The following is a 25,390-nucleotide window of genomic DNA, read 5'->3' as shown; positions in this document are numbered from 1 at the left end:
AACCATTCTTTAGGAAAAAATGTATAACTGAAAAAAACAAAATGGCGGCTGTGTGAGTAACTAAGGACTTCCGGACAGTTTAAATATGATATTTAGTTATGTTTCTTACCCAGGAGCAATGCCCTAAAATATTGGTAGAGAGTTCTGGGACACCCTGTATAATGTAATAGACTTTAATTTACAATGTCTATGGCTAACGAATTCAAGGTGATTATTTGTGCATGGGCTGCGTGACTTCACTATTGATCCATCCCTAAGTTGCGTATTTACTTTTACTTGTATTTAAAAATTAAATGATAAGGTGTGGGAGCAAATCCACAAATCCCTCAATCTTTAATATTATATTGATTCCAGTTACAATGGCAATACCTTAAAATAAAACTCAAACTTGAGAAAATGGTTGGATGGAAATAAATCAACCAATAAAAGTTATAGTAATGAAACTATTTCATTGACTAGAATAAATAACATAGAAACAATTTTACTAAGTAAAGTTTGATAGGTGTCAAATTCTTGATTTATTAAATATTTATTGATTAATCTGATATAAGTTAGTTTAAATCAAATTTATTGAACAAAAATGTTTAACCAAATAGAAATAACGGTTAGAGAGGTACTAAAATGATAACAATCAATTCTATAAATCCAGGAAAATATTTTTGACAACTAGTCTGTCTTTTTTAATAATATGATTGAAATGCACTGAATTTATTTCTTCTTTTCTGAGGTGTTTCCTTCCGGATTACTAAAAATTACTAATCTAGAGGTTAAATACCTTGTTGCCAAGTTAATCCTTGGTAGCAACCATACGAAGGTAGGTATTTTAAGCTAATTATGAATAGAGATAAGTGTAGGATGAGTGGCACGATCTTGTAGTCTTGCTACTGCCGACATGGTCCTTGCGCAATGCGCAGGACTGTTAATAGCAACTAAACTAAAGGGACCTACAGTGTGGTTGTCACATTACACCGTTGTCGTGTTTTAAACCTCAATGACTGCTTGTTTAATATTTTAGCCTGATTTTGATGTAGAGAGAGGTTGATCTATTTTAATGGCATTCTTTAGCGGTCGTGATACTTGAGACTTATTCCCAAAGTTAGTCAATTTATGACTCTAGAAGAAGCGAGAAGCTTACCATGGTACCTAATTAATGCCCCAAGTTTCTTTTTATTCACCAATACCATTATAAAGCATTCTCAGATGAATAATAAACCGATCAAATCACCTCTAGGTAGAGTTCACTTATTTTAAAGATTATATGAATCTTGCGGATGATCTTTAACGGATTTGTATCAGAGAATAGGATAAAAGGTCATATTTTTCTTTATTTTGTAGTGGAATCAATTAAACATATTTAGGCATAATATACTACCTGAAACCCCTAAGTATTAGGTTCAGATAATGTGCATACAACCTTTATGTAGCATCTAATAATGATTCCAAACACTATGTTTCCCTATATTTTCCGTGTTTTATTGATGTATGTAGCCCAAATTAATCATCGAAATATCATCGGTTCTAATTTTTCTCATACAAGTTTGAATGATCGTTTTAAATTTTTTTACTTTTTTAGTATGTCACAAATTGGTGTATTAACAGTAAACTATTAGCCTTACACAAGGATTTAAGTAACGAAGTATTTGTTTGAGTTAATATAACCTTGATGCTTTTGAATGTAAGCCTAATCTCTAGCAGGAGGGCGTTATTTGGCCACTGCTGAGGTTCATTTAGTAATCAACGAACACGTTGGCCACGGACACTGTGATGAAATCATCCATTATTTGGGCTCTGTGGCCACATATTACCACAAGTTGGAATTGTGAAAATACAATCATGCAAATTAGCTCCTTTGCGAACACCACCATGATAATTGAGATTTGCTTTTGTGGTTACCAAATTCTCGTAAGCTCGTTTCTAATATTATTTGTATTTATATCATTGTTGTTATAATTATAGTCACTATTAGGTTTTCATCATTACTATTATGTTTTACCTATCACTTATAAAGTTAAGTTACTCAAGCAATTTCTACAAATCTCTATGTGTAGTTTTTATGGTTAAATCTAGCTCCTAATATGACATTCATACTTTTTCACTATATACTTCCATATAAAGCTACTAGATTAATTATTTCTTCGTTTGTTGACCCCTTCTTAAAACAACTATAAAGAAAAATATAGGAGTATTTAGAAAATAAGAAAACATTTTAGATATAGTTGTTAACAGTTTATGTGCAAGTTTGATGCACACAGTACTAAATTTGTCCCGGAAAACAGCACACACGATTATACGCTGTGGGCATTATAAATGCATCTCGTCAACTTACAAAATATATAGTTTGACATTTTATAAATGGCTTCTGTCCATAAAGCAATATGCTGTTGATTATCATTTTCCACCACTTTTGTAACAGCCATAATTTTATGACAAAATAGGATTCCTTACACCTTCTGTAGGCCTAACTCTCGTCAGCAAACCGGTGCAGACTAGTGGCATTGCAATCGCAACGTTGTCAAAGCTTGCAACACCAATATATAATAATAAATAAATTACTAGTCTAGAGGTTAAATGCCTTGTTGCCGACGTAATCCAAGGAAACAGCCCTGTCATGCCAGGACGTACTGAACAAGACTCATGTACGGTAGCTCCACTCATATACGAAAAATGCAAGTATCGTAAAAAAAGGGGATTAATTAACCAAAAGTTATTTCATGAACATTAATTAACTATTTGCACTTAGTACTTTGCATAATATGTGTATTAAAGTATAATATGTTATAATAATATAATATATATACTATGAAAGTATAATATATTATACTTTCATAGTCAGTGAAACCCTAGCTTGTATTGTTACACTCTAAAATCTCCCATATTGTATGCAATCAACTTATTTCAAATGTGTTTAGTGGTGATTTGAATATGAAAACGTAAGGCTACAAAATTGTCAATCTAAACCACATAATTGGGATAAAAAACGTTAAATCGAGTAAAATGTGTCAGCGCGTTGACTAGGACATGAATAGCTTGGTTGGCAGTGGCGGGGCGCGGAGACAATGCCAATGCCAGTTTATAACAGACGGTGCTAACGCCAGGGACCTAGTCACTATATTTACACGGCCTCGCACAGCCTGTTTCCCCACACTAGCTGAAATTAGGCTGGTCAACGATTAAGCCAATTACACTTTTAATGAAATTTATTTGCCATTTTTAAAGTACTAAACACTAACTAGAAAACTATTCAAAGCTATTTATTACATACCATTCTTTAATTATTTAGAAACCTATTTAATGTTTCTACAAATTTGAAATCAAAATGCTTTTACTAATGTGTAATATACATTTAGAAAGGGAAAATAACATTTCATTCATTTGTTGATACCTACTTAAAATAACTATAAAGAAAAATTTAGGAGTATTTAGAAAATAAGAAAACATTTTAGAGATTGTTGTTAAAATGTTAAACATAGACTTAGGCAATCTGTGTAGGCTCCTAACACATATTTAACTACTTAAAATGTAAAATAATAACCTACTAATCAATTTTGTTCTTAACTTGGTTGGCAATAGTTTTGATAATGGATTTAAAAATAATGTGTTCACTGATGTGTTCACTCTAGTAAAATAACAGAAACGTTTGTATAAAAAAAACTAAATTTAATAAACTAATACTGTAATATACAATACGTAAACCTGGTAAACGGGACGTAAAAAGTGTTTTACGATTCATAGTGTTTATGATTATTAGAAGAAATATGACTTAAATATAGCAGAGTAGATCGTAAAAGTCGGTGTGAGCCGTGAACCGTGGGGTGCGTGGTAGTGTCAGGCGTGAGACGTGTAAATGCTTGCAGCAAGCCACCAGGTAGTGTCAGGCGTGAGACGTGTAAATGCTTGCAGCAAGACACCAGGTAGTGTCAGGCGTGAGACGTGTAAATGCTTGCAGCAAGACACCAGGTAGTGTCAGGCGTGAGACGTGTAAATGCTTGCAGCAAGACACCAGGTAGTGTCAGGCGTGAGACGTGTAAATGCTTGCAGCAAGACACCAGGTAATGTCAGGCGTGAGACGTGTAAATGCTTGCAGCAAGACACCAGGTAGTGTCAGGCGTGAGACGTGTAAATGCTTGCAGCGAGACACCAGGTAGTGTCAGGCGTGAGACGTGTAAATGCTTGCAGCAAGATACCAGGTAGTGTCAGGCGTGAGACGTGTAAATGCTTGCAGCAAGACACCAGGTAGTGTCAGGCGTGAGACGTGTAAATGCTTGCAGCAAGATACCAGGTAGTGTCAGGCGTGAGACGTGTAAATGCTTGCAGCAAGCCACCAGGTAGTGTCAGGCGTGAGACGTGTAAATGCTTGCAGCAAGATACCAGGTAGTGTCAGGCGTGAGACGTGTAAATGCTTGCAGCAAGATACCAGGTAGTGTCAGGCGTGAGACGTGTAAATGCTTGCAGCAAGCCACCAGGTAGTGTCAGGCGTGAGACGTGTAAATGCTTGCAGCAAGATACCAGGTAGTGTCAGGCGTGAGACGTGTAAATGCTTGCAGCAAGATACCAGGTAGTGTCAGGCGTGAGACGTGTAAATGCTTGCAGCAAGCCACCAGGTAGTGTCAGGCGTGAGACGTGTAAATGCTTGCAGCAAGATACCAGGTAGTGTCAGGCGTGAGACGTGTAAATGCTTGCAGCAAGCCACCAGGTAGTGTCAGGCGTGAGACGTGTAAATGCTTGCAGCAAGCCACCAGGTAGTGTCAGGCGTGAGACGTGTAAATGCTTGCAGCAAGCCACCAGGTAGTGTCAGGCGTGAGACGTGTAAATGCTTGCAGCAAGATACCAGGTAGTGTCAGGCGTGAGACGTGTAAATGCTTGCAGCAAGATACCAGGTAGTGTCAGGCGTGAGACGTGTAAATGCTTGCAGCAAGATACCAGGTAGTGTCAGGCGTGAGACGTGTAAATGCTTGCAGCAAGCCACCAGGTAGTGTCAGGCGTGAGACGTGTAAATGCTTGCAGCAAGATACCAGGTAGTGTCAGGCGTGAGACGTGTAAATGCTTGCAGCAAGATACCAGGTAGTGTCAGGCGTGAGACGTGTAAATGCTTGCAGCAAGCCACCAGGTAGTGTCAGGCGTGAGACGTGTAAATGCTTGCAGCAAGATACCAGGTAGTGTCAGGCGTGAGACGTGTAAATGCTTGCAGCAAGATACCAGGTAGTGTCAGGCGTGAGACGTGTAAATGCTTGCAGCAAGACACCAGGTAGTGTCAGGCGTGAGACGTGTAAATGTTTGCAGCGAGACACCAGGTAGTGCCAGGCGTGAGACGTGTAAATGCTTGCAGCAAGCCACCAGGTGGTGTCAGGCGTGAGACGTGTAAATGCTTGCAGCAAGCCACCAGGTAGTGTCAGGCGTGAGACGTGTAAATGCTTGCAGCAAGACACCAGGTAGTGTCAGGCGTGAGACGTGTAAATGCTTGCAGCGAGACACCAGGTAGTGTCAGGCGTGAGACGTGTAAATGCTTGCAGCAAGCCACCAGGTAGTGTCAGGCGTGAGACGTGTAAATGCTTGCAGCAAGCCACCAGGTAGTGTCAGGCGTGAGACGTGTAAATGCTTGCAGCAAGCCACCAGGTAGGGAAATCGATTGGCTCCGACCGGGTCACAAATTTTGAAGCTTGGGTCGCACGGCACATACGTGGAGAATATCTTATGAGTTTAATTAGATTATTCACGAACGTAATTATATTTAAATTAAAACTTTATAGTTTGGCATATTGCATAAATAATCATAATATATTCCACTAAAAACAAATAAATAAAAGATATAAACGAAATAAAAACGTTCAGGTATAAAATGTTATATATGAATGTAACTGTTAATTCTAGATATAATCGGGCCATGTGGCGAGTGATTGGCGTATGATATACGATCAGATGTTCAATCTGGAGGGGGTTTGTTCTGGACCCAGTTCATTTGTATTATTTTAATGACGCTTCCCAAAAAAGAAAAAAAACAAATAAAATAGATTAAACCAATTCATGAGAGGCTTTTACACGTTTGCATAATTATTTCGTAAAAAAAATCTTGGTCACACAAAGCATAAATTTCAAATAGTGTGTTACTAACAAAATATTCTGGTTAAGCATAAAGATGTTCTATTTCTCCATTCAAACGATATGCTTATCGATTAGTAGTAAAATTAACACTTTAATAAATCTATTCCGTGAGTTGAGATGGAAAGACAAACTAGCATTAGATTATATCTACTTACAAGATACATTGTTTTTAAGAACACAGTTAGTTCTGAAAAGTTGTATTTTATATTTTGAATTTGAATTAATACCAAATATAATGCAATGGAAAACTCAAACATAATAGCTTATCTATAATAATCTGAAAGAAATCAGCTGATTGAAACAATATGATTCATATCAAGTTGTTGGAATCGTAAGTGTTCTATAGAAATTTCTGAAAGATGTTTATATCTACAAACAAAATCCTTACAATAGAATATTGTGTGTCAAAGCAAAATATTTGTTTTCAACCAAATTTTTTATTGAAATAATAATAAATTATTTATAAATATAATTTTTTAATGACATTAAAAGAATATTATTAAATGACATGGCATTTAAAGTAATATTTATGTTTATTTTGTATAAAGTAGAATTTATATTCGTGACAAGAAATTTTCACGTAAAGGGCATTTATATTATTATCTATATATAAAATCCAATGTATGAAGGTATTATTAAGCATTATTCAAGGATGGTTTGTGTGAAGTTTGGTGCAGATCCGTCATAAGTGCTCCGCCCCAGTGGCTCTGGATGTTGAATAGCATTATAGCATTAAAGTTACAAGGATTACCAAGAGGGTGCAGCACTATTATTTTTTTTTATTTATTTATGACATCAGTTAATTTTCAACCAAAAGGTGAGTGACATGGCGAACGAACTTTAACCTGGAGGCGAGTTAGCGTATTAAACGAGCTAACCTTAAGGCAAGGGAGCGCAGCAAACGAGCTCCAACCTAAAGGTGAGTAAGCGTAGCAAACGAACTTCAATCAGGACGTGATTGAGCCATGCAAACGAGCTCATCTTGAAAATGAACGACCATTGACATAAAACCACATTAGGACAAGACAACGTCTGTCGGGCCAGCTAGTAATTATTATAAATAAGAACCAAATATGATATTCTGTTTGAATCCAAACTAGAATAATAGTTGTTCTTGAAAACCCTTTAAAACAGTAGTGTATTTTGATGATGTTCTTCAATTATTGTTAAAGAATAGGATTTGTTGGTAATTGTTACCTTATCTGATTGTTAGCGAAGACCAAGAAGCCCCTAGTCTCCACATAGTCCACACCCGCCTGAGCTGTCCCGTCTTTGGTCCTGTAGGGCACCCTGACTATTCCTCGGGCACCGCCATGTCTCACTACTGACAACTCAAACACACCATCAAAGTCTCGCACCGTCTCATTTTCCTTCTCGAACGAGAACGTGCCGGTATGGTCGTCATCCAAAATAACTATTTTTGCAGTCGTAGGATCGATCAATTTCACGTATCTGTTTGATTTATCCTGCAAACGAAGACCTGTTAGGCGAATGAAAAAGTATTCATCGCTTTCAAATATCAAGTCGTCGATAATTCCAACATCAATATCTTTCTCCATTTCCCCCGGCATAAATAGTAAGGTACCCGCAGTGGCTATATAATCTTTGCCTTCCGTAGCAGTTCCGTCTTCCGTGCGATACTCAATGAAAACGTATTCTCGTATATCCGACCCCTCTCGAACAACAGTCACTTTGACGGATCCGATGTTTTCCATCACCGTGTAAGTATCGTGCTTGAACTTAAAAAAAGTGCCAGTCATTCTGTTCGGTTGTATATTCTTTACTTTCTTTTTCGTCTCCGTAGAAAAGTAATGGCTTCTAATTACGTTTTGAGTAACTCCTCTGGTAACCAAAAGTCTGTAATAAGCTCGTGACTTAGGTCCACTGATTGCAATTTGTTGTTCAGCTATCAAAGCGAGCTCTTTAAGGTCTTTACTCGGATATTGCAATTTTAAATTTCTTAGCAAAACACTATAATCTGCTTTAGCTTTCTCTAAAGTATTACCTAAGACCTCAGCGTCATTTTGTTCAGACTCCGAAGCACCACCTGCTGAGGATTTATCAATAACATATGCGGACAAAACCAAACCAGGAAAGAATAATAATGTCAACACCGCCTCCCAGACTTCAACGACACTCTCCGATATCACGGCCAGAATCAAGTACAGCCACAAGTACGCGAACACGGACACAAATGTGGTAAGTAGGAACACTGCGAACTTATCGATTTTTCTAGTTTCGCCCTCTGGAATAACAGAGATACACAGAGCCGTTATACAAAAGAGGTTATAAGCTGCAGACCCTACGATCGTTCCAGGACCTAGTTCTCCGGCATGAAAGTTTTTTGCGTATATTTCAATGATTGAAAGCAGTATTTCCGGAGCGGACGATCCCAACGCCATTAAAGTGAGATTGGCGACGGTTTCGTTCCACACTCGTTCTAACTTCTTCTCTAATACATTGTTTCTTATTGTTATTATAACTTCTTTTTCCTGGGAGGTGATAATTTCGATAGCACTCATGAATCGGTCAGCGATGATAGACACCCCGAGGAAGAGGTAAAGGAGCACCAGCAGATACACCGTCCCCCGGATGACACGGTCCATTGGAGTGAGCTGTCCCTGAGACTGCCACACGGGCAACAGGAGGCCGTCCGAGCAAGACTGTAGTGAGGTGTTGTCATCTTCTACCGTTGCCGTCGCGCCTAACCACTCGCTCATCACACAACTGCACTCTACACACTGCAGTCCGACACACTGCAGAGTAACGATGGATCTCCCTGTTTGCCAAAATCACAATCCTCGATAGTTACAGAACACGTTGGAGATCTCCCAATTTGGAAACGTTTTGTCAGCTAAGAGTTTCAGCCATTTTGGCTCAAGGAGACTCATTCATTAGTGTATAATCGTGAACCACGACTTTGTTGTACTTATAACTCTACGTTTTATCCTTCTGCATGTCAATAAACCTAATGTCCACAGAGGTACGTTCAACTTTATTCTAATTTGTATTTGGTTTTAAAGTATCCAAAACATAAGACGTTAGACGGTTATGTATATGTGGACTACTAAATAAGGTAGTTTCTAATAGGGTTCATATAATTACTTTGATTTACCATGTAAAATGAGAATGTTTGCCTATTTTTTTACTTTTTCACATATTATACATTAATTCACCATTATGCACGTGCGAACGGCGCGTGTGTGTGTTTGTACTCAGAATTTAAGCTGTACTTTATACTGTTCTTTGAAATGGCGACCATACAAAGTAGGTATTTTAAGCCAAGTATGAATGGAGATGGAGTGTATGATAAGTGGCGCGATCTTGTAGTCTTGTTAGTGACTAAGGCCGACATATTCCTTAGACACAGCTGTTAATTAATAGCCCATACAGCTAATGGCGACTAAGGGACCTACAGTTTATAGTGGAATCCGAACCACATTTTTTCCTTGGTATATACGAATTGGTCTAATTATCAGGATAGTCCTGCGGATAGCCGTAGTACTCACCCGTGCGGACGTTAATCCACACCACTTTACAATTACTTACTGTAATTTTTCATGAAACCCCTTGAATGAATTATATTTTGGTAAAATAATCTTCAAATCTGCATTGCTGTCTACAAGTTCTTCAATAGCCTTGGCCTTGGTAAAAACTGACTCAATTTTGGTAAAAGTCCTTTTCTCTCAATTTCACTCATATTAATTTAAATTATACAATATTAGACTTAAATATCATATAATCCTGGTTCAGGGTCACCAAATACAAAAACTTGCCTATCAAATAAGTGATTTCCTAAAAATAATTGTAATATTATATTTTCTTATTAAAATTCAACTGACCCATGTTTGTTTTCAAGATTAACAATATTAAAATAAACATATGAATTATAATATAACTAGAGAACCCGTGCGGCTCAATGAGCCGCATAGTATGAAACATAACGCCGATGAAAACTTTATGCTTAAATTCGAGTAATTGTAGCTACATCTTAGAGTTGTTTAAACACTTGTTAGAAACTAATTTTAAATATCTCTGTTTGCGTCGTCAAGGTTCACCTACATTATTTCTGCTCTCAGTTTTAATTGATAACTTCTAATGAATGCTAAACGATCTGCTTTAATTCGAGTTAACATGTTGCAACTTAGTTTTTTCCAGAATTGGGAATTGAAGAAAACTGTTGCCTTAGGCCTACTGATAACCTGTGTTTAGTAATTTAAGTTGGGTCATTTTATTTCTTTGAGACATCCCCCTAATCAAGCAAATTTTCTTCGTGGAGAACCCTGAAAAGTTAGGTGATATCAACCATTTCATGTGGTCCATTTTTCGCCAACTTAACTGTCATTATCTGCTTTGAATTAGCTAAAGCAGCAACACCATTGAAAGTTGGTTAACATATTTTAACGTGTTGTCTGTCAGTCTCACGTTTTTCAGTGGAGTTTCTCTAAATACCTGTCCCAAAGTTTTGAAAGTATGGATTCATTTGTTGAAATAGGTTGGACAACTCTTGTAGCTATACGATTTCGATAGCAATTTTCGTATTCTCTTTTTGAACAGCGTATATTATTTGCCTTTCCTAAAACATAAAAATAAACTTGACCGTAACAACTTGATCGTTGAATACTTAAACACTAATTCCTTCCCTTATGTTTGGTCTAATATTGCCACTAAAACTTTCAATAGCAAATGAGTTGTTGAAACTTCTTATTTTTGACTTCAAATGTCTGGATTGTGTTGGTAAATTCAGTCAATTACAAACATTAATATTTACTCCCAAAAAGCTAATGAGTTTCTTTTTATAAACAGCTGTTTTTGGTTTTTAAATTTCTCCAATGTATTTCTTATGGGGAAAACCCGACTTTTGAGAGGGTCTCACGCTCTTCAGAGTAGGAATTTTAAACTTCTAAAACCTTATTGCAAAACTACATATTGAGACGAATCTTTTGACACCTTAAACGTTGAAATTGGTTTACAAATAAGGGAGGAGTTGCGTTAACAAAAAACGGCTTCACGTATTATATATATACTAGTATCCCTGTTGCTCGAATTCGAGCAATTGCTAAGTATTACAGGCATTATTTTAAAACGAATTTCAATCAAGTCAGCAAATGTTTGTTGCAAACTGTTAATTTAGCAAACTTATTGACTGTTTACATTTAACATATGCTCTTCTTCTTACTTTTGATTTCTGACAACAGCTGGAGTTTCATAACAATTTTTGTTTCCAATGTTAATCTTATGGAGAAATACACAACTTTAAAGGGCTCCAGGGCCTCACTCTCTAATTATTTCCTTAAAAAGAAAGTTTCCTGCACAACTTCACGTTACGCTCTTTCCAATGACACCAAAAACATGACAATCGGTTCAGTAGTTTCAGAGGAGTAATTGTCACAAAAAATCTGCTTGCGTATTAAATAAGTATATATATATATATATATATATATATATATAGAGATATATAGATATAGATATAGATGTGACTTGTTAAATGTGTTAAGCCAGTAGAAAGAAACAACTTTAAAGAACATTTTCTAACAGTCAGTACCACCGTGGTGATACATCATGGATACATCTCCTCGGACAAATGAACCTTAAAGGTTTATATTGTGGTGGCTTACATTTAAAGCAAAGAAAATACTGGCAGAAAAAGTTCAATTAGTACTCTTTTTTACAGTACCATAAATAAAAGAACCGTTTACCTCATCTGCGGAATTCGCCATACTTTCAGGAACTTATTGGAAACTCCCAATCTGAAAACAGAGCTGCGAGGCTTAGATCTAGAAATTAATGCGATAAAATTCGTCAACCCAATTTCGCATTTCCCATGGTCAGCTCTGAAGCTCATTTAGATTAGAGGATCACACAGGGGATCTACAATTTAAAGAACCATGACACGTTTTACCTCCGAGGAGGTACTGAACAGGCACAGATGTATAGTTGAGTACGACGTTGGCACTGGAACCCAACAGTGCATGAAACAAAATTCAAAAAGAAAATTCATAAAAAACATATGCGGGAATAGGGTCACATCGGTAATACCATCCTATTTGCCTAATCTTTTAAAATTGTGGCAGAAATGTGTAGGGACGAGAGGTCCGAGGAGTCAAATGAGATTCATGTGCATAGTACGAGACAAAAGAAGTGACTTTCCTCTCTACAATGATGCTACTTAAATAAATCTCGCAGTTTATTTTTAAAGCTGAAAACAGAGCACCACCTGGCCAAATAAATCTAAGTTATTTTCCAAAAAAATAATACTGTAATGTTAAACGCGAATTCGATCTAGATCCGTCGCAAGATCCTCTTGCTTCCAAACTGGATTGCTTTGTTCTCTTATGTTCTCAACCGGAGACTTTGTTTGGCACCCCTAATTTAAACATGCCTAAAACCAAACATATAGTACAAATATTTAACAATGCTGTAGTCGTACTGGTTAGCGTCAAGAGAGGGATTTAGCTTGCTACATTAAAAGTCTGAAAAGCTCACTTTACAGTGTGTGGTTGACATCTACGCTCCCATAGAGGGCACCCACCTACTGTACAGTACATAAGAGATAACCAAAGCAGTATGAGAGCGGATCTATATTTAAATATTGTAGATTACTAAACTTTTATAATTTTTACAACATAATATTTTTCATATTTCTATAATCAGTCAGAAATTACTTTAGCGAGACTCTTTGACTGAGGTCTTGCTGTTTATGTTTTTGTTGTTTATTATTTTATTACAGCTTGCAGTTTTGCTCGATTTCGAGCAAAAGGTTATCTAGTTTGTATTAATTAAAGCTGCTCATAGTGAACACATGATACTTACAAGAGCGTTCGTTTTCAGTTTCGATAACTGAAGTGGAGTGATTGATTAAATTATCTTTGTTTTGAGTTGACTCTTTTACTTTTAAGTCATCGGAAATTATGACTGTTGTTCGTCTTGAAATAACGCCGGTATACTTTGCAATTGCTCGAATCCGATCAGCAGGTGTACTAGTTAGTATAAATATGGAACGGGTAAAGTAACACTTATTATAAAAGCTACCATATTTAACCAGCCGTTTGCATGCTGTTCGTCGATGTTTTACTTACATCAATGCAATTTGAATATTGAATTAACAAAAGGGCTACAAGATATTTGGGACAGTGGTCAAACAACATAATTTTATGTGCTTAACACTGTATATGTTTACTTTACAGGGTGCCTCTAGATTGAGCGCTCCAAAATATTATTTTTCATAAAAATAAATGAATGCTAAAAATAAATGAATGTAAAAAATAAATGAATAAAAAATACTTTAGGCCTATGTCTAGAGAAACTCTTTTGATTCCTTTGATTTGCTTGATGTTAAATTTACTAAAAGACCTGCAGTAAAAATGGACCTTCGGAAAATTTAAGTGGTACCTTTCTTTTTTATCTGGTACGAATCACATTTCTTTCCGCAGCTACAGTACTTGGTGATGTAAGATTATTTTTCTCCACATAAAGGTAGGGTTTAAACTAAATACACTTAAAAGTAAGTTTGTTTTTTACAGATTAAATTACATAAATAAAGTATCAGTCCTGCACAACCCTTATATCGTAGTGGGTAGCCTAAGTTTTCTTCATTTGGCCTACATGAGTTAACGGAAACAGATTTTATCTAACTAAAGCTAAAGCAAACGTTAATTTTTGTTTCTAAAATAAGTGGTGGCTGTGTAACTATTTCATACCATATTTTTAAATAACCAAAAACTTTTTATCCGCACCTTCGAACCATTGAAAACACTGCTATACCGGCTGATCTATTTTATAGTCTGTTTAAACGTTACACTGACAGTACAGGAATCTACTACATCGCAATTAGTGTTAGGTACTTACACTTCACTCTTTTGAAATATTATATAAAAATAAAACGTTTCCGATGTAAATAAAACATATGATTGGAATTTCTTTAATTTGTTTTGATATTCTGTTTACATGTTGATGTTATTTCGTCACCAGCCTGGCAACCCATAAGACATGTTAATTGTTTAAATTTTAAATTAATTTATTGCGCTTATTTTTTAGCCAATTTTAATTTATAAAGGGATTCTGCACATCTACAGGCAAATATCTTTCTAACCGTATGAGTAGAGTTTCCCTGCGATGCACATGAGCTGAGAAAAAAGGTTTTCGAGCAACATGCTTGCCTATAATATATACGATAACTAGCAGAGTACCCGTTCTTCGTACAGGATTGGCGTATAAGTATAAAATACTTATTGCAGTTGAACTCTTAGCTTTGTGTTTGCAATGGGGTATGATAATGCTTGAGATAATTTGGTTCTTTATATTTATGGTATGCTATAGTATTACAGATATAGTATATACGACAATAATAGTGGAATACTCCAATTTTGTATATACAATTATATATAACGTAAAATGTTCTCCATAAGAAAAGCTTTGGAAGCAATTTACAGCTAATCGTGATTTATCACTAAGCCAGTACGCAATATTAACATTTGGATTACATACTTAATTATTTGCCAGACAATTCTGCAATGTACTGCATATTATATAAAACGAAACAATAATGTCACCTATAATTGATAATTTTTCGTTATGTCCGAGAATGTTGAAATCAATTACTTTTACTGTGTAATTTGCAAGTAAATTAGTTAAAATAAGTTTAAAATTTGTTTATAAAAATGGTAGAATCATGGGAGATGGCCCAAATCAAAGGAATCGAACTTAGAATGGCTAAATAAATAATAAAATTACAAACATTTTAACAGAAAATTTGATAAAAAGTAAAATAATTTTTATAATTGTCCTGATAAAATTACTTGAGATTTGTTTTTATTTAAAAACATATGTTCCCGACTTTTGAACATAATTTTTTTTGTTTAAATTTCTTCAAATCTGAAGGTTATTGTTATGTAAAGGAATGTTTAACATAAAATAACCTCATTGAATAAAAAATCAACGATTACATAAACTTCTGTTTTGTTATTATTTAATAATATACTTTGATGATTTTTTCAAAACTTTGTAAATTTCTTTACATTTATTTTCACGCATACAGTAGTGTTTAATCAATTTTTTTACGAAGTGGAATAACCGCAAGGGATAATCTTAGGAAATAGCTTGGGAATGAAGATGAAATAGGTCAACAGGCAATATATTTTCTTCATTAAGTAATTACCACGATCATTTCCAATGGGCGAAAAGTTCAAATATAATAACCTAGCAAGCATAGAAAAGCAACAGCAAGTTCAGCAAACAAGGTGCAGCAAGTAGCATGTATGGATAGAAAAGCATCTTTATAATTAACAGTTAAAATTAAGGTCGTTTCAGTTTCTTTGCGTTTCAAAAAATTGATAAAAATATGCATGTAGTTTCGTGATTGGTTTCGATAACTGGGTAATGGAACCCGCCTATCCAGTGGCAAAAAGGTTAGGAACTGGCCGATGATTCACTTTTCTAACTATAAATAAATATAAAAACGTTAGTATGTTTTCATTTAAAATGAGCATTTCCTCAATTGAAGGAAGATGTTATTAATAATTAAATACTTAAACTGTCGACGAAGAAGGAAATTAATACTTCAGTGTAATCTAAACTATTAACTCGCTGCATGTTTACAACATGATGTAAACGTTAATCAAGAATATACACATATTCTATAGTCAATCACACCTTAAGGAGGAATACCACCACACGGCATAAACTTACACCAGGAGTATAATTCCATGTTGGTCAGAAACAAATCTAGGTTCAGGGTTGTTCAATATGGTGCATTACACTAATTTTGTTAGCCTTTACAAAATGAGTGTACAATTAGATATAATAGCCGGGTTGGAGTGCTAATTTAGCGGTGTTATGAAGAACTAAGCGTATCTCAACACAGCTTTTTATGCCTTTTATACGAAGACAATTTCCAAAATTCTAATCAGGGGAACCTTTTTTATATCATTTTAAACCCACAATACCAACCAGTATTCATTTACAAACATTTTTATGTTTGCTGCCTTTAGGAGAGTTATGCCTCTGGAATGATTCAAATTATAAAAAAAAAACTTCCATCAAAGCAAACAACGAGCCTGTTTTTACACAAAATATGTGGTGTACAGGGAATCTATCTTGACACATAGATCATTTGATTATGAGTTTGTTTTAACATTAGAATAATTTGCTTTAAATTTGAGATTAGTTACCAAAGTTCCTACTAGCCACTAGTTATTCTTTATATTCGTAATTTATCTTAGATAACCTGGCACGTAAAAAAAAATCACTTATAACTAATGCAGATGTTTTACAACTATTTAATAAATAGTTGTAAATATTCAATAATAAGTCAATAAATAACCGTTAGGTGTCTCAAAATATTCGGTATTTTAAAATTAGTACAGTTCACCTTTGTACTGTACCGGCTCACTCCTTGCTTTGCTGTAAACGATCCACGCACGGGCGCTTAGTCTATGTGGACGGGCAAATGCAAGGTAAAAGAGGCCGCCAACCTCTTAAAAAAAAAAAAAAAAAAACAACAAAAAAACTATGTTAGTCAATACTGTACGCAAAGCTTACGTATTCAATACTTAGCATTTGATCAGTTTCAATAAATTTAAGATAGTTCTACATTTTGTTAACCAAATAGCAAAAAAGTTAAGTAATGTTTACCTGGTTTCGTTGTCTTCAAAGATAACATATCCATGAGTCTCCACGTAGTCTTTACCCGCTTTGCCAGTTCCATCTTCGGTTCTGTAGGGAACTCTTATCTTTCCTCGTGCACCACTACTTCGCTCGACCGGTAACTCGTACATACCCTCGGACTCCGGAACGTCAATTGTCGCTTCCGGGAACGAGAAGACGCCCGAGTGATCATCGTCGAGGATGAGAACTTTGGCTATCTTCGGAGCGACCAGTTTGACAGAGTGAGTCGCTTGACCCTGGACCTTGAGATCGGTCAAGTGGACGAAGAAGTGTTCGTCTTCCTCAAAGAGGTCATCATCGATAATCTGCAGGTTGATGGTCTGCTGAGTGTCACCGGGTTTGAAGACCAAAGTGCCCGAGGCCCCCACGTAGTCCGTGCCCGCCGTTGCTGTTCCGTCCTCAGTGCGGTACTCTAGGATGACGGGGCAGTTTACTTCACGGCCCTCTCGTACCACAGTTATCTCAAAGGTCCCGATGTTCTCCAGGACGGTGTATGTGGCGGGGTCGAAGTAGAATTTGGTGACGTCATCGGTGGTAGAAGACGGTCTCCTAGCAGCGGAGATAGAGTTTGCCCTAGCCCGACCCATGCTGCCACCAGTCATACTGCGAGTCGCCATCACACGGTAGTATGCTCGAGACTTTGGGCCGCTGTTATCAATCTGCTCCTTCGCTAAGATCTCCAGCTCTGCAATCGGTTTTTGCGGGAACTGTTTCCTCAACTCTCGCAGGACGTTGGAGTAGTCTTTTCTAGCTTGCTCCAAGGTGTCGTCGAGAAGCTCCACTTCTGGCTCCTTGTCCATTTCGATATCGGCACTCTCCGCTGCCACAATTACTCGATTCCTGTTGAGACGGAACTTCTTAAAGGGTATTTTGTGCAAAGCGATGCGTCTATCGGCAATATAAGCTGTGCCTACTGTCATGGGGAAGAACGAGAAAGTGAGTATGCCTTCCCATACCTCAACCTTTCCCGGGGATATCACTGCAAGGATAACATACAACCACACGTACGCGAACACGGACCACGTGGCCGTCACAAAAAACACATTTAGATGCTTAATTTTTCTAGTTTCACCATTAGGAATGACGGAAATACATAGAGCGATAATAACGAATAGATTATATGCAGCAGAACCGACAATAGTTCCGGGACCGAGATCACCGGCCTGGAAGCTCTTGGCGTATATTTCTATAATGGAAAGGAGAATCTCGGGGGCGGACGACCCTAAGGCCATCAATGTCAAATTCGCGACAGTTTCATTCCACACTCGGACGACGATCTTTTGCTCGACGCCGCCTTTCTTGGCCACAGTCACTTCGCGTTCTTGAGAGGTAATCACTTCTATGGCCGACATGAACCTGTCCGAAATAATGGAAACCCCGAGAAACAGATACATCAGAGCGATGAAGTAGACCATCCCACGAGCGACACGATCGCCCGCAGTGAGGTTGTCTTGTGGAAGCCATACCGGAAGAAGGAGCCCGTCCTGGCACACGATAGTGTCGTTGTCCTCAGCAGCGAGGACCGTCGGGAGGACGGGCAGCAGAAGCAAGAGGAACATCTCGTCAACTCGACGTCATGACTGGACGGCCGCACTGGTGGCGCGAAACTGACGCGTCTGGATGCTGCCGCCCCCAGCACTTGTCCGCATGCGCCGCCGCCACCTCCGACACAGTCACCGCCGCGGCCGGTGAAGCCCGTCTGATAATCCACATGCGGATCATCTCATTGCGTCACTCACACAATAATTCAATAGAAACTTACCAACTGAGATGTTTATATCACAATTCTGACCAAATGTGTACGTGACATAGATATGGTAGAGCTATAAGCTATCTACATTTTGCAGCTGATAAAAATTGTTTTACGTTACGCATATAAAATATAAAAGATTCCTTACACATATTTCATTATTATAGACAATGTCTGGCTGTATACATATATTTATTGATTGATTATTTAATTTACATTTTAATTATTGATGCATTATTTATTGACATATAATTATTGTAGAAATATTTTCACACAATAATGTTGTATATGTGAGAATATTTCCAATTTTAACAGAATTTCCCGAATAGGGAATAAGCTATTGCCCTTGGTATCATGGTAAAGACAGGACTCGGACCGATTTACTTTTTCGTTTTGAGGTCCCCAGAGGCCAAAAACAACAGTTGTTCGAATTCATATCCTACTAATATTATAAGTGAGAAAGTTTGGATGGATGGATGTTTGTGACAGCTAAACGTGATAAATACTGGTCGGATTGGGCTGAAATTTGGTGTGATGATAGCTCAAATTCCCGGTTAACTTATAGATGCATTCTTATCTCAAAAACTCCTTTCGGGCTCTGTCCCAGTGGCTCTGTAGTTTCCCATGTTTACCTTATGAGTTTTCATACTTAAAAGGAATAAACGATTTTTGTCAGCTGTTTCTACTACCCAAGTTGAATCTATAATATTAAATAGCATAAAAATATAAGGTTTTCCAACAGGGTTCACCACTTTAAATTTGTATGCATTTATAAAAAAAAAACATCTAATTTGAACCAACTAGCAACAAAAAGCTGTGAAAAATGATAATTTTACTTTAACACTAGTGCAATACGCATTTTATACTTATACGCTAACACCGTACTAAGGACGGGTACTCTGCTAGTATATATATATCATGTGTTGGGTATCTGCGTTGCGTTGAAAAAAGGTTGAAATAAACTTATAATAAAAAATGACTGAAGAAAGAGGTATGTGGACTGTAAAATTGTGTATATTTGAAAAACAATGAATATAACAGATGTTAATTAAATCAGCACAAAACAAATGTAACAGAGGAAACAAGCAATATAATAATATGGCAAAGAGTATCAAACATCATGTATATATAATAATACACACACATAAGTGTGTGTGTCCGCTAGGGCAATAGCTCGAGCAAAAATGGTCCGATTTTAATGAGATAAGTATAAACATATTAACCTTTATTCGAACAAGTATGCGAACCAGCATGATCGGACTATGGGAACGGGGCTTTATGGGGTGTGTTTCATGGGGTAAAAATTGGTTTTTCCCATTTTTTATCCTACAAACATAAAACTTACCAATTTCTCCTGTACCGTTTTGTAGACAAATAGTCAAATATATGGGTATATTAAAACGCTGCCATGTGCTATGTTAAGAAGAAAACTAAAAAAAAAAAAAACTGTGTAGTTTGCTTGTATAAATACATCTTGATAAACTGTATAACAATTATTCATTTCTAATTATACTATTAACATCCTATTAATATTATAAGTGAGGAAGTATAAAAATGTATGGATGGATTTCTGTGACAAGTAAACATGAAAAATACTAAACCGACAGGGTTGAAATTTGGTATAATAATAGCTCACATTCCCGATTAACGAATAAATACATATATATTTATAGAACACATATACATACATATATACATAGAATATATATATATTCTTATCTCAAAAATCCTGTCAGGCTCCGCCCCAGTGGCTCTAGAGTTTTCCATATTAAATTTATGAGTATTCATATAAAATATGAGTATTCATATATGGATGTGTACAGAGCTAGAGACTACACCTGTGGTCTGATTTCGGTGAAATTTGGTATGTAGGTTCTAATCCATGGTATCTCAAGGTGCTTTTTTAATTTTTTTGAAATTTTGATTTTTAATGGGGATTTTGCCATAAAACCCATAAAAAACCGGAAAAATTGAATTTTCTCAAAAATGGCCCGAACGATTTTGATAAAAATTTAGTATGTTGTAGCCCTTCAAATTCTGAACAAAATGGTACAAATCCCATTTCTCTAAAAATTATGGTTCAAAAGTTATGGTAAATTATGTTATTTTCCCATAAAACCCCCATAAAATAATGAAAAATAGGATTTTAGAAAAACATTCCGGTTTTTATTTAACATAGTATGCTATGGTCCTTACAGTTTTGATAGTTTTTTCAATTTTTTTGAAATTTTGACTTTTAATGGGGATTTTTCTCATAAAACTCATATTCTGAACAAAATGGTAAAAATCTCATTTCTGTAAAAATTACGGTTCAAAAGTTATTGTAAATTATGTTATTTTACCATAAAAACCCCATAAAATGACCGAAAATCGGATTTTCACAAAAATGGCCCGAAAGATTTTTATACAAACTTAGTATGTTATAGTCCTTTAAATTCTGATCAAAATTGTACTAATCCCATTTCCGTAGATTTACTCTCACCGCTTACACATGATAAAGGTTGTTGACAAACTTATGGCAGAAAGTATGTGTCAGAATGCTGATACCGTTTATTTTTCTACAGTGAATAAAGGTGAATAAATTAACTAAATAAGTGTCTTTACAGTACAAGACTGTTTTAAAGAGCAGCTTAGCCAAATAATGTTTAGAGAATTATCACAAAATAAGTCAATGTTTCTTTATCGAACATGTTTTACAATTTAATTATAATCAGTTGTTAAATATTATTGCAGTTTTCGAAGTATTCGACGACCTCTATTATAAACTAGAGGTCGTCTAGCGCTCGAAAACTTGACCAAAAATATGTAATGTACAGACTTCTCTATTTTCACCCCAAGCTGTAAATAAAACATGTGATTGGAATTTCTTCTATTTGTTTTGATTTTCTGTTTGTATTTCGTTGTTATTTCGTCATTGACGTAGCTACCTATAAGGCCCATGTTAATTTTTTTTATTTGGAATTCATTTTTTTGTGCTTATTTTTTAGCCAATTTTATTTTACAAAGGGATTCTGCACTTCTACAGGAATATATGTTTATAACAGTATGCATAGATTTTCCCTGCGAAGAACACGAGCTGAAAAAAACGTTTTAAAGAAACATGCGTGCACATTAATATATAGGCCTACATAAATAAATATAAAAAGATTCAAATAAATACAATAGACTAAAGTTGAGAAAATTAACATAATTTTTTGATAACATTTCTAATACGAGGATGCTCAGTTTTTATAAGATCTCAGGGGAAGTCGTTGTTAATCTTATGGCCAATATAGGAAACCCTTTCCAGACATTTTTAGGTACTTGAAATAGTGGAACTCTTGCTGGGGATACGGAATACTACCCCCCGCAAAGCTAACCCCCCCCCATCAGGTGAAACATGACCTCACATCTGCCAAAAACTAACCAATATAGGAGCCGTGCCGTGTCCGGCACTGGAATACTACCCCCTTATCAAAGTGTGATGCTATGTAATAAAGTTTATTTTATAGGTTATAATTATCATCATAATTTTTATTCGAGTAATTTCGGTTGAAAACATAAAAGGCATGTGGGGAATATCAAACATAATTTTGAAATGTGACAGCAAGTTTGGCTAGATAGGTGTGGTTAGCTTAGAACAGTTTGACAACGAAATTTGAGTGTCCTTGACTGGAAAACCGCCCGTCAACATAACGTAGGAACTTGCTTTTGGTTGGGAGAGGGGTTAGTTGTCCGATGGGCAGTCTTCCGGTGACTCGTCACGTCGCTGAGCTACCAAAGTCTACACAAGATACCAGCACCTTTCGCCGAACATAGATTCGGTTCATTACATTGCAAGCTGCATCTTACCAGTGACATTCTTTAGAGCCGTATTAGTCTTACAATCTAGAAGTATAATAGTAACGACCGTTATCAACATATTGATGGTAAGAAACAAATAGCCTCCCTTCCTTGTTTTGAACCAACAAATTCCTTTTAATAAAATCCTAATGATGTCGATTTAACGAAACCATATCGTAGGCCTATATTGGATAATCCGGCGTGTCTGCTGTGCGTGTTTGATAGCAACACATTGTAATGTGGTCGGTCGCCGTGGCGGAGAAGTTGGCTGCCAACTATTGTGTCACAATCCAATATACCCGAGCGTATTGTTGGTCTCCTCTCTGTTCTTATTGTACGGGCATTTTATACTCAGCCTTGTGCTAGGTTATTTCTTGCTCAGTTCTTTTCATCGTAGACTAACACCTACAGTACAATATCAAGGAATTTGCCGAGAAAATACCAATCGTCAGTCGAGTGGAATTTGATACCAGGTCAAAATTATTCCCAGCTATGACTGTTATTTTATTATGTTAATAAATATACAGCCGTCAAAGATTAATAATCCTGGTAGAAAAAATAACCGAATGTATTATACTAGATTATTATGTTATTCATAGTAAACAGTATCCTATAACACGTAGCCTAATCATTTTATCATATCATAATAATATTATAAATGTGAAAGTGTGTGTTTTTGTTTGCTTGTTTGTTTTAAAGTTCAATGATGCACGGTTGGATTAAGCTGAAATATGGCATTATGATAGCTCATATTCCCTCATCCTTTCGGGGTTTAAAGAGAATTAAAGAATTTTGTCCGCTGTTTCAACTAAACATGTTGGTTCCATTATATTTAATAGCAATAAATAGTAGAAACAAAATTACCAACAGGGTGCACCATTATTATTTTTCTCGCATTCATGACAACAACTAATTTAAACTAAGCAGCAACAAAAAGCTGCATACACACAATGAGAACACAATTGAGCGACAAGCATTTAACAGAAATACCTGGTGTGTGTTTGAAAATGATGCAGTGGAATACGAGGCAAACCCTAGACGATAGACAACACAAATTATAAAAAAAATTATCGAATGGACATGATACGCAACAACAAGATAATCTTTACCGGATAGGTGACAAATATTAGTTCATATTTCCATCCATGGTTTATAAGTACTTCTTGCTGTAATATTTTTTCCTTGTTATTATCTTTTTGGAGCTTTGAGCATATTTTGCAGTTCAAAAAATAATTTTTGATTTCGTTCGTCATGTTAGGCCAGAACACGTATTCTCGAGCAAAATTTAGTGAGTCTTGCATTCCTCTATGTCCTAGGTGGATCTGTTTTAGTGTAAGTGGACGAAGATGCATGGGAAGCAATATTTTTCCCCATTTAAAAATTATATTTTCATGAACAGCTAGTTCATCCCGATTATTCCAATAGTTGTGTAGCTCTTCTGGCAATTCAGATTTTTCCTCAGGCCAACCACTTACAATGATGTATCTATGTATGATGTATGTTTTTTTATTTGGTTTTGAGCGGCATACCTTAGAGAAGTGGCCAAGGATACCACAGTTAGAGCACTTACTTTGGTAAGCAGGACAAGCTCGAGGGCCATGGCGATATCCGCAGCGACTGCAAGTGAAGGTGATATCCTCTTGCTTTTTGCTTAATGTTTTTTCCTTTTGCTTCTCACCTAAAGTTTCTTTTCCTTTAAATGCATAAACGTTGCAGCATTTCTTTTCAGACATTGTACATAGCTGAAATTAAACTTCTTCAGCAGTCTTATAGGTGTTTATTGTCTTTTCAAGCGTCAAATTTTCTTCATGAAATAGTTTCTGGCGAGTGTTGTCATGATTGATTCCGCAAACCAGCCTGTCTCGTAATAAGCTATCCTTCATTGTCCCGTACGAGCATTTATTTGCTTGGTTAGATGCTTTAGTTAAAAAAAAATCATTAAAAGTTTCTCCTTTACCCTGATTTAGATTGTTGAAGGCAAACCGTTCATATATGACATTTGATTTCTTTTAAAAATAAGAATCAAATTTTGCTTATGTATCTGGTAAGAGGATGACAGATTATGTAAATCACAGAGGATACGCGTCCGGTAACCAGACGTGGATTAGGCGTCCGGTAACCAGACGTGGATTAGGCGTCCGGTAGGGGGTCCCGGAACGCCATTACCACAATGATACAATGCTCAGCCATCAATGTTCGTGGTGTAGTGGATAGAGTGCTCGACTGATATGCGAGAGGTCCCCGGTTTGAATCCCATCGGTAACTTAAACGTTTTGTCACAGATTTTGCTTTGAATGTAATTTCTTCTTAACTGTATATCTTTTGTTAGAATTTTTGGCATTTATAATTTTATGTTATGAAGAGAATTGAACCTTCATTTGATTTTTTTCACTATCAGCAAGTTTGGTTGGTTAGGTTAGGTTATGACAGTAACTGCCGGACGCCTAATCCACGTCCGGTTACCGGACGCGTATCCTCTGCGTATTTAAATATAGCCTACATAGTAAAATACAACATTTTCCAATTTATTTTTAAAGCAGTGTTTAAAATCTTAGGTTTGTTTTAGTGCGATATAATTTGTTTTAACTGACAGTTGGTTAAATTTAAAAATCTATACTGTATATATAATACGTGAAGCCCTTTTTTTGTTAACGCAACTCCTCCCTTATTTGTGGACCAATTTCAACGTTTGAGGTGTCAAAGGATTCGTCTCAATATTTTGTTATGCAATAAGGTTTTAGAATTTTAAAATTCTTGCTCTTAAGGGCGGGAGACCCTCTCAAAGGTCAGGTTTTCCCCATAAGAAAAACATAGAACAAATTTAAAAACAAAAAACAGCTGTTTATAAAAAGAAACTCATTAGCTTTTTGGGAGTAAATATTGATGTTTGTAATATTTAGTAGGTTAAGACCGAGTTAAACAGTTAAATCAGTTTTGTTGGAAGAACAGAAAATGACTCAAGTTCAAAGAAGAAATATTGAACACGGGAGGAGGACACAATTAATAATAAGATATCTGGTGCGTATGAGGACTGAGGAGAGTAGAAAAATAGAG

At 36.1% G+C, this 25,390-nt stretch overlaps 1 protein-coding gene across 4 annotated transcripts in view; it reads right to left on the bottom strand.

Annotated features, from left to right (window-relative positions):
• The window catches only part of LOC128987375 (sodium/calcium exchanger 1), a 116,976-nt gene extending 98,546 nt beyond the window's left edge, over positions 1-18,430 (bottom strand). The window contains exon 1 of one of the 4 annotated variants that reach the window (XM_054408204.1): positions 16,732-18,430. In XM_054408204.1, coding sequence (XP_054264179.1) covers positions 16,732-18,323 — 1,592 coding nt within the window. In that variant the 5' untranslated portion in view covers positions 18,324-18,430. Of the gene's footprint in view, positions 1-7,296; positions 8,835-16,731 lie in introns of those variants that run through there. The other 3 variants (XM_054408221.1, XM_054408196.1, XM_054408212.1) reach the window with 3 other exon arrangements.
• Positions 18,431-25,390: the final 6,960 nt, after the last annotated feature.

The sequence above is a fragment of the Macrosteles quadrilineatus genome, unplaced genomic scaffold (assembly GCF_028750875.1).
Source record: "Macrosteles quadrilineatus isolate MER2022 unplaced genomic scaffold, UCM_ALF_1.0 Scaffold_1__1_contigs__length_201487025, whole genome shotgun sequence".
NCBI classification, from domain to species: Eukaryota; Metazoa; Arthropoda; class Insecta; order Hemiptera; family Cicadellidae; genus Macrosteles; species Macrosteles quadrilineatus.
The sequence above is the reverse complement of the archived record's forward strand: the minus strand, read 5'-3'. Positions and strand labels throughout refer to the sequence as shown.